We start from the raw sequence: 11,080 nt of genomic DNA, 5'->3' as shown, positions 1-11,080 counted from the left end.
TAATTATTACCATTAATTAACTGTATATATTTATTTCATGTAATTGGCAAGAGTCCATGAGCTAGTGACGTATGGGATATACATTCCTACCAGGAGGGGCAAAGTTTCCCAAACCTCAAAATGCCTATAAATACACACCCCAGCACACCCACAATTCAGTTTTACAAACTTTGCCTCCTATGGAGGTGGTGAAGTAAGTTTGTGCTAGATTTCTACGTTGATATGCGCTTCTCAGCATGCTGAAGCCCGGTTCCTCTCAGAGTGCAGTGAATGACAGAGAGATGTGAAGGGAGTATTACCTATTGAATGCAATGGTCATCCTAACGGGGATCTATTTCATAGGTTCTCTGTTATCGGTCGTAGAGATTCATCTCCTACCTCCCTTTTCAGATTGACGATATACTTTTATATACCATTACCTCTGCTGATTCTCGTTTCAGTACTGGTTTGGCTATCTACTTTTATGTAGATGAGTGTCTTTTGGTAATTATGTTTTCCTTTATTTAAGACATTCTAAGCTATGGTTTGGCACTTTAAATGTAAAGTTCTAAATATAATGTTTGTACTTATATTTGCCATGATTCAGGTTAATCAGTATATTTCCTTTTTTACAGACTGTCAGTTTCATTTTGGGAAATGCACATCTGAGAGAGAAGGAAAAAAAAAAATTTCTTACCTGAAATTTTTCAAAATTGACTATTTTTCCAAATTGCCAGCTGTTAGGCTTGCGGGTGCGCAAAATGCTATAATTTATTGCGTCATTTTTGGCGCAAGAATTACGTTTGTTGACGTATTTTCGTCATTTCCGGTGTCTTACGCTCGTGTTTGTTGCAGACGTTTTTGGCGCCAAAAAATATTTTGTCAGTTGTGGGCGTCATACTTGGCGCCAGACTTTTGACATTATTTAAGTCTTCATGTATTTTTGCTTCTGGTTTCCAGAGGCTTATTCTGTTTGCATTTTTTCCCATTCCTGAAACTGTCATATAAGGAAATTGATATTTTTGCTTTATATGTTCTTTTTTCTATTACATATTGCAAGATGTCCCAATCTGACCCTGTATCAGAATCTACTTCTAGAATGCTGCTGCCTGATGTCGGTTCTACCAAAGCTAAGTGCATTTGTTGTAAACTTGTGGTAACTGTTCCTCCGGCTGTAGTTTGTGTTAGTTGTCATGATAAACTTTCAAACGCAGACAATATTTCCATTAGTAATAATCCATTACCTGTTGTTGTTCCTTCAACATCTAATGTTCAGGATATTCCTGTTAATGTGAGAGAATTTGTTTCTAATTCTATTCAGAAGGCCCTGTCTGTTATACCACCTTCTAATAAACGTAAAAGGTCTATTAAAACTTCTCATAAATTCAATGAATTTTTAAATGACCGACAGCATTCTGATTTATCTATCTCTGATGAGGATCTATCTGGTTCAGAAGATTCTGCCTCAGATATTGACACTGACAAAACTTCATATTTATTTAAAATGGAGTATATTCGTTCTTTATTAAAAGAGGTGTTGATTGCATTAGATATGGAGGAGACTAGTCCTCTTGATATTAAAACCAGTAAACTTTTAAATTCGGTTTTTAAACCTCATGTAGTTATTCCAGAGGATTTTCCAGTTCCTGATGCTATTTCAGAGGTAATTTCTAGGGAATGGAATAGTCTGGGTACTTCATTTACTCCTCCTTCAAGGTTTAAGAGACTGTACCCTTTGCCGACTGAAAGATTGGAGTTTTGGGAAAAGATCCCCAAAGTTGATGGGGCTATCTCTACTCTTGCTAAGCGTACTACTATTCCTATGGCAGATAGTATTTTTTTTTAAAGATCCTTTAGATAGGAAGCTTGAATCTTATCTAAGGAAGGCTTATTTATGTTCAGGTCATCTTCTTAGGCCTGCTATTTCTTTGGCTGATGTTGCTGCAGCTTCAACTTTTTGGTTGGAAACTTTAGCGCAACAAGTACCAGATCCTAATGTGTATAGCATTGTTAAGCTAATTCAACATGCTAATAATTTCATTTGTGACGCCATTTTTGATATCATTAGAATTGATGTCAGGTATATGTCTTTAGCTATTTTAGCTAGAAGAGCTTTATGGCTTAAATCTTGGAATGCGGATATGACTTCTAAGTCAACGTTGATATCTCTATCTTTCCAAGGTAATAAATTATTTGGTTCTCAGTTGGATTCTATAATTTCAACTGTCACTGGGGGGAAGGGAGCCTTTTCGCCTCAGGATAAAAAAATCTAAGGGTAAATTTAGGGCTGCTAACCGTTTTCGTTCCTTTCATCAGAATAAGGAACAGAAACCTGACCCTTCCCCTAAAGGAACGGTTTCCAATTGGAAGCCTTCTCCAGTCTGGAATAAATCCAAGCCTTTTAGAAAATCAAAACCAGCCCCCAAGTCCGCATGAAGGTGCGGCCCTCATTCCAGCGCAGCTGGTAGGGGGCAGACTTCGATTTTTCAATGATGTTTGGATCAATTCAATCCAAAATCATTGGATTCAGAACATTGTTTCTCAAGGGTACAGAATAGGTTTCAAGGTAAGACCGCCTGTGAGAAGTTTATTTCTCTCACGCATTCCAGTGAACGCAGTAAAGGCTCAGGCTTTCCTGAAGTGTGTTTCAGACCTGAAGTTATCCGGGGTTATTGTGCCAGTTCCATATCTGGAACGGGGTCTGGGGTTTTATTCAAATATGTTCATTGTTCCAAAGAAAGAGAATTCTTTCAGACCAGTTCTGGATCTAAAAATTTTGAATAGTTATGTAAGAATACCAACATTCAAAATGGTGACTATAAGGACTATTCTGCCTTTTGTTCAGCAAGGGCATTATATGTCCACAATAGACTTACAGGATGCTTATCTTCATATTCCGATTCATCCAGATCATTATCAGTTCCTGAGATTCTCTTTTCTAGACAAGCATTACCAATGTTTTGCTCTTCCTTTTGGGCTAGCAACAGCTCCAAGGATTTTTTCAAAGGTTCTCGGTGCCCTACTCTCTGTAATCAGAGAGCGGGGTATTGCGGTGTTTCCTTATTTGGACGATATCTTGGTACTTGCTCAGTCTTTACATTCTGCAGAATCTCACACAAATCGACTAGTGTTGTTTTTTCAAAGACATGGTTGGAGTATCAATTTACCAAAAAGTTCCTTGATTCCTCAGACAAAGGTAACCTTTTTAGGATTCCAAATTGATTCAGTATCCATGACTTTGTCTCTAACAGACAAAAGACGTCTGAAATTGGTTTCAGCTTGTCGGAACCTTCAGTCTCAGTCATTCCCTTCAGTAGCTATGTGCATGGAGGTTTTAGGTCTCATGACTGCAGCATCGGACGCGATCCCCTTTGCTCGTTTTCACACGAGACCTCTTCAGCTTTGTATGCTGAACCAATGGTGCAGGGATTATACAAAGATATCACAATTAATATCCTTAAATCCCAATATTCGACTATCTCTGACTTGGTGGTTAGATCACCACCGTTTGGTCCAGGGGGCCTCTTTTGTTCGTCCAACCTGGACTGTGATTTCAACAGATGCAAGTCTTTCAGGTTGGGGAGTTGTCTGGGGATCTCTGACAGCGCAGGGGCTTTGGAAATCTCAAGAGGCGAGATTACCAATCAATATTTTGGAACTCTGTGCGATTCTCAGAGCTCTTCAGTTTTGGCCTCTTCTGAAGAGAGAACCGTTTATTTGTTTTCAGACAGACAATGTCACAACAGTGGCGTATGTCAATCATCAAGGTGGGACTTACAGTCCTCAAGCTATGAAAGAAGTATCTCGGATACTTGCATGGGCGGAATCCAGCTCTTGTCTAATCTCTGCGGTCCATATCCCAGGTATAGACAATTGGGAAGCGGATTATCTCAGTCTCCAGACTTTACATCCGGAAATAGATCTGATGGCTTCTCATCTAAACAGGAAACTTCCCAGGTATCTGTCCAGGTCCAGGGATCCTCAGGCGGAAGCAGTGGATGCATTGTCACTTCCTTGGAATTATCAACCTTCTTATATCTTTCCGCATCTAGTTCTTCTTCCAAGAGTGATTTCCAAAATCGTAATGGAACGTTCATTTGTACTGTTGGTGGCTCCAGCATGGCCACACAGGTTTTGGTATGCTGATCTTGTTCGGATGTCCAGTTGCCAACCTTGGCCACTTCCGTTAAGGCCAGACCTTCTATCTCAAGGCCCATTTTTCCATCAGGATCTCAAATCATTAAATTTGAAGGTATGGAGATTGAACGTTTAGTGCTTAGTCATAGAGGTTTCTCTGACTCAGTGATTAATACTATGTTGCAGGCTCACAAATCTGTGTCTAGAAATATTTATTACCGAGTTTGGAAGACTTTTACATTTCATGGTGTAATTCTCATACATTCTCTTGGCATTCTTTTAGAATTCCTAGAATTTTACAGTTTCCTCAGGATGGTTTGGATAAGGGTTTGTCTGCAAGTTCCTTTGAAAGGACAAATCTCTGCTCTTTCTGTTCTGTTTCACAGAAAAATTGCTAATCTTCCTGACATTCATTGTTTTGTACAGGCTTTGGTTCGTATCAAGCCAATTTCTCCTCCTTGGAGTCTTAATTTGGTTTTGAGGGCTTTACAGGCTCCTCCGTTTGAGCCTATGCATTCTCTGGACATTAAATTACTTTCTTGGAAAGTATTGTTTCTTTTGGCCATCTCTTCTGCTAGAAGAGTTTCTGAATTATCTGCTCTTTCTTGTGAGTCTCCTTTTCTGATTTTTCATCAGGATAAGGCGGTTTTGCGGACTTCATTTAAATTTTTACCTAAAGTTGTGAATTCCAACAACATTAGTAGAGAAATTGTTGTCCCTTTTTTGTGTCCTAATCCTAAGAATTCTTTGGAAAGATCTTTGCATTCTTTGGACGTGGTTAGAGCTTTGAAATATTATGTTGAAGCTACTGAAGATTTCAGAAAGACTTCTAGTCTATTTGTTATCTTTACTGGTTCTAGGAAAGGTTCAGAAGGCTTCTGCCATTTCTTTGGCGTCTTGGTTAAAGCTTTTGATTCATCATGCTTATTTGGAGTCGGGTAAATCCCTGCCTCAGAGGATTACGGCTCATTCTACTAGGTCAGTTTCTACTTCCTGGGCTTTTAAGAATGAAGCTTCTGTTGATCAGATTTGCAAAGCAGCAACTTGGTCTTCTTTGCATACTTTTACTAAATTCTACCATTTTGATGTTTTCTCTTCTTCAGAAGCAGTTTTTGGTAGAAAAGTTCTTCAGGCAGCTGTTTCAGTTTGATTCTTCTGCTTATAATGTCAGTTTTTTTCTTTATAAAGATTAAAACTTTTTGATTTGGGTTGTGGATTCTTTTTTCAGCGGAATTGGCTGTCTTTATTTTTATCCCTCCCTCTCTAGTGACTCTTGCGTGGAGTTCCACATCTTGGGTATTTGCTATCCCATACGTCACTAGCTCATGGACTCTTGCCAATTACATGAAAGAAAACATAATTTATGTAAGAACTTACCTGATAAATTAATTTCTTTCATATTGGCAAGAGTCCATGAGGCCCACCCTTTTTGTGGTGGTTATGATTTTTTGTATAAAGCACAATTATTCCAATTCCTTGTTGATGCTTTCGCTCCTTTCTTATCACCCCACTTCTTGGCTATTCGTTAAACTGAATTGTGGGTGTGGTGGGGGATGTATTTATAGGCATTTTGAGGTTTGGGAAACTTTGCCCCTCCTGGTAGGAATGTATATCCCATACGTCACTAGCTCATGGACTCTTGCCAATATGAAAGAAATGAATTTATCAGGTAAGTTCTTACATAAATTATGTTTTTCTAATTTACAAAATCTGGTAAAAATAAGCATGCTTAATTACTTACTGAGATGTGTGGAACTGCTTTTAATTGAACAAATTACTGATATTTTTATTCTGCTCAGGGCTGCTGAGGACCACATTATAACACCTAGGAGGGTTGGTTGTGGCCCTCGGGCTTTAGTTTGGACTGCCCTGTTCTGCTGATTATTACATGTTTTCTGTAGAGTACTCAGTAAAGTTTGTCTATTGGTAGTTATTCATAACCTGGGAATAAGGCTATTGTTAAGTATATTTAACTATAAAACTGAAGCTGATTACTTCTTTTGTGTGAGTGTAGGTTGTTGTCAGACAAATCTTAAAGTGAAGGTAAAGTTAACCTCATCTATTTCTATAATATCATTAAATGTTTAAAAATAATATGACTTTCATTCATCATATTTGATATAAATCGTTATATTTAAATGTATTACCTTTATAATTTGATTTCTATTCGTTCCCAAGTACAACCTGTAAAAAATATATTTTTTTTCCTTTCAATCACGTGTTATTTTTAACCAACTGATTTTTCGGCCATTAGGCGGCCATCAACCGACGTCATCCACCCCTTTACTCGTCACCGCATATGCTAATGACTTTTTAATAGGTTTCTCAACCCTGCGCGCACCCATTTCGCGCATGCGGGCTTCCTACTACCAGGTGGATATCCCCACAGACTACGTCATCACTCTTTACAAACGCCTTCTATAACCTGTTTACACGCGCCTTCTATAACCTGCTCAAGTTGTCGATGTGCCTTGTTACCTGTCTGTACGATCAGAGACAGGAGCTGCATTTATTGATATCGTTGAAACTTTCTTAAAAACATTGACCTGTCAACTCGGTTTGCCCAATTGTAATATAGATTCTATAGTAGATTGGGCAAACAAAGCTAATAGATCGATGTTTTTAAGAAACGTTTCAATACGTTGCAATAAATGCAGCTCCTGTCTCTGATCGTTCAGACATGTAACAAGGCACATCGACAACTTGAGCAGGTTATAGAAGGCGTGTGTAAAGAGAGATGACGTAGTCTGTGGGGATATCCACCTGGTATGCACATTGTCAAGTAATAGGATGGGACCATCGGCGATTAGCGCATGCGCAATTGAATTTGGGGTTGTGCACGCGCATTTGGGAGCGGGTGGGACCGCTGAATGCCTAAGGAGGAAGTAGGGCTTGGGAGGAGTCGGGCGATAAACGGTAGGGAATAGGAAATTACTTTTTTAACACAAATATTTGAAAAATAAAAATAAATTCCTTAGCGACTATTATAAGGTGATAGGGAGAAATGGTATATTTGATTCAGTAAACGATAACTTTACCTTCACTTTGTGTGGCGCAAAAATATTGTCTACTGGGCCAAACTAGAAAAGGGATTAAATGTTAACACAGTGCTGCCTAAAACTACCTATTGAAAAAGGAGGTACCCCAATACCCCCTGATTCAATACAATTAATTTAAAATAAAAACAAGGGGGACAGTAGAGAAAAAAGGCGCACTGTTGACAATAGAACCCAAAAATATGAATATTAATTCAGTTCCCGAAATTCAGAAACTAGATGGATAAATTTAACCTTAATTGGCTATCCAGTATAAAAATAATAATAATAGGGGGCCAAATTAGTCGTATTTAGCTGTAAAATATATCTAAATGCAGTAGTAATATTTAACTATATAATTAATATAGATAGTATCCAAAAAATAATAAAAATGTGAGTGAGGCATTCAGTGGTGCGTTTAACAATATTAAAATACAGTAATACCTGTCCAGTATATATAATAAAATGACATCACATATACAATGATAAAACTTAAATACAGATCGTGAGTGATACATTAGGTGAAATAATAAAATCCACACAGTGTAAAGGAAAGAGTACTTGTGCCAATAGTCCCCTGTGCCCGGAGATTTAAAGATCCCCCTGAGGGGTTTTTACTTACACTCCTCAACCTCAATCAAAATGAGGGAAGTGTCGCACAGTGCAGGTAAAAACCTTCTCTGGCTCCCAGGGATTTGGATGATTGCTGCTTGATCCTCCTGCGGTCTTTTTCTCAAATGGCCTTGAGTCTTAAATTAAATGCAAGTCCACCTACAGTAACCTGTCTGAAAACACTGAAGGGGGCGTGCTTAAAGGGACATGATACCCAAATGTTGAAGCACATGAAAGTGATGCGGCATAGCTGTAAAAAGCTGACTAGAAAATATCACCTGACCATCTCTATGTAAAAAAGGGAAGACATTTCAACTCAAATTTCCTAAGTATTCACTCCCCACTGTAAAGAGACTTTAAGCAGCTAATCAGGTTACTTGTCCCAGGACAAGCCAGGGAGTGTGCATCTGTCATGTGCAGGCACAGTCATGTTATTTTCCTATTCAGTTTAAGTAAGTTCTATAAAATCTCATAAGATTCTAGCGAAATCTGATAAGATCACAGCAAATGCAAAGCATTACCTCAGCACTGCTGATTTGCTGTTTTTGTTTTGTTTGTTTTAACTTGCAGCTGGGCAGCAGCTGAAGTATAACTGTTTACAGCACTTACTCTGGTGAGCTGAAGAAATTTTGAGATAAAAAAAAAAATCTTCCTTTTTTTACATAGAGATGCTCAGGTGATTTTTGCAGCTTTTTTATGTTATGCTGCATCACTTTCAAGTGATTTAGCATATGAGTATTGTGTCTCTCTTTAATTTTGGCTTTACTGTCCCTTTAAATACAATTGTATTATGCAGCCTCAAAATTTGCATAATGTGCAAATAGCTGCATGTAACTGACTTTATTTCACCTTAGTACAATATGGGTTCTGAGGTATTGCCTTTTCCACACGTTGTTGAGCTGTGGCCTAATTAACATAGCTGCCAACCTCAAAGATATTCTCTGTGATTTAGAAATGGTTTAATTGAAGCCTCATGCTAAAATCAGTGCTACTCTGCAAGCCAGATGTTAGCTCTGTTCTGCAGCTTTATGCTCTTATTTTATCATTGGGATTATGTAAAAATGCTGACCGTGTTACTGCACCATTGGTACAAAGTTAGTGGTATTCAATAAGTATTGGTCTCTTACAAGATTAAAACCAAATACCTTTACAGTCTCAGGTCTTGAATTCTAGATTATTTTCATTACTAGTAAAAATCAACCTAACATCATTTCCTTACTGTGCTATCTACTCACAGGTCCACAGTGACTTTACAGCAGCTGCTACCAGAGGTGCTATGGCTGTTATTGATGGCAATGTCATGGCTATCAACCCCAGTGAGGAAACAAAAATGCAAATGTTTATCTGGAACAACATTTTCTTTAGTTTGGGTTTTGATGTCCGGGATCACTATAAGGATTTTGGTGGGGACAGTGCTGCCTATGTTTCCCCTACAAATGATCTAAATGGGGTAAGGACATACAATGCTGTTGATGTAGAAGGGCTTTACACCTTGGGTACAGTGGTGGTAGATTACCGTGGTTACAGAGTTACTGCACAATCCATCATTCCTGGAATTTTGGAGCGAGAACAAGAACAGAGCGTAATTTATGGATCCATAGATTTTGGCAAGACAGTGGTTTCCCACCCAAAATATTTGGAGCTTTTGGAGAAGACAAGTCGTTCCCTTAAGATCCAGAAACACAAAGTCCTAAATGATAAGGATGAGGAAGTGGAGCTGTGCTCCTCAGTTGAGTGCAAAGGCATAATTGGCAACGATGGACGTCACTACATTCTAGATCTGCTACGCACCTTCCCTCCTGATCTCAATTTTCTCCCTGTGGAAAATGAGGAGTTGCCGGAGGAGTGTAAGAAAATGGGATTTCCTAAAGAGCACAGACATAGACTGTGCTGCCTTCGCCAAGAACTTGTGGATGCTTTTGTAGAGCACAGGTAAAGATTTACATTATTTTTACAGTTCTTGATAAGTTAACTTAAAAACAGTAGGAGAATACAGAAACATCTTTGTAGAGCATGGTAATATATAAGCTGATAATGTCTGGCCCACAAATCAACACAGATATACTCATATGTACAGGGATAGAAAAATATCACTATAGTGCAAAGGTCAGGAGGACAGTGTAATGCTTTGCATTATTTAAGCTTTTCTTTCATTTATAAATGTTAAGTTATTCAAAGCACAAATAAATGGTATAATTTGACATAAATTTGCTTAGTGATTATTTGCATCAAACATTTAAAAAAATTTAATGTTAGCTACTTTTATCCTAATATTCGCTTAACTTTTTTGCTAGGTGGTCAGTGAAATCAGCCGATAGTGTGCCCATTAAATAGATCCCGGGGAGAACACTGTATTTTCCATCTGATAGAACTTCTTGCATCAGATAGAACTTGCAATTTTAGACAACGTTCCCATTTACTTCTATTTTCTTATTTGCTTTAGTTTCTTATTATGCTTTATTGAAAAGAATACCTAGGTAGGTTCAGGAGCAGCAAAGCACTACTCGCTGTTGATTGGTGGCTTCACATATATGCCTCTTGTCATTGGCTTACCTTATGTGTTCAGCTAACTCCCAGTAGTGCGTTGCTGCTCCTTCAACAAAGGATACCAAAAGTAAAAAGCAAATTTGATGATATAAATAAATTGTAAAGTTTGTTTAAAATTGGATAATCTATCTGAATCATGAAAGAAAAAAATAGATTTCACATCCCTTTAATTAGTGCCGCAACAGAAATATTGTCTTTCTGGCCTTTTACTTAGCTTAAACAACCTTCAGCTTTTATTGTTTTCCAGTATCTATCTCCTACAAACTTAACATATTGTAGTTGTCATCAAATGAACCCAATTGTGCAACGCTACTTCTTAGATACCTCTTATTCATGAAGTTAGCTGCCATGCAGCTGATGCAGCAGAAAAACTCCATACGGGAGAATTTAAATGCTTTGGGAAATGGGGATTCAGCTTCCTCATCTGATGCCAATACCAAAACTGAGGATACGGAGCACATAGATGGCGAAGCACGGATTAAAGAGCTGGAAGAGAGCATGGAATCTCATAATGAAGCAGGTAAGCAACTTTTCTCTAACTCATTGGATTAGGTTTTTTTTTATTGTTTTTTTTTTCTAGCAGATTTATTAACGTTTTTGGTCAGACTTTCTAAACGTGAGTTGTTTTGTATATGTTCTTTGTTTTTAAATTTGTAAATAAAATGCAGGTTTTGTATGTGCATTAACATTACTAACGGCTAATGTACTATACATGATGTTACATTGGAAACAAAGTTGTGTGCTTGTTGTTATAAGCAGAAACTCAGTTG

The 11,080-nt window shown here is 37.9% G+C and overlaps 1 protein-coding gene across 1 annotated transcript in view; it reads left to right on the top strand.

Annotated features, from left to right (window-relative positions):
- Positions 1–10,862, top strand: part of LOC128643586 (clustered mitochondria protein homolog) — an 11,082-nt gene extending 220 nt beyond the window's left edge. Inside the window, exons 2-3 of the mRNA XM_053696429.1 lie at positions 9,001–9,695; positions 10,631–10,862. Of these exons, the coding sequence (XP_053552404.1) occupies positions 9,040–9,695; positions 10,631–10,862 (888 nt within the window). The 5' untranslated portion in view covers positions 9,001–9,039. The remainder of the gene's footprint in view (positions 1–9,000; positions 9,696–10,630) is intronic.
- Positions 10,863–11,080: the final 218 nt, after the last annotated feature.

The sequence above is a fragment of the Bombina bombina genome, unplaced genomic scaffold (genome assembly GCF_027579735.1).
Source record: "Bombina bombina isolate aBomBom1 unplaced genomic scaffold, aBomBom1.pri scaffold_2732, whole genome shotgun sequence".
Lineage (NCBI taxonomy): Eukaryota > Metazoa > Chordata > Amphibia > Anura > Bombinatoridae > Bombina > Bombina bombina.
The sequence above is the reverse complement of the archived record's forward strand: the minus strand, read 5'-3'. Positions and strand labels throughout refer to the sequence as shown.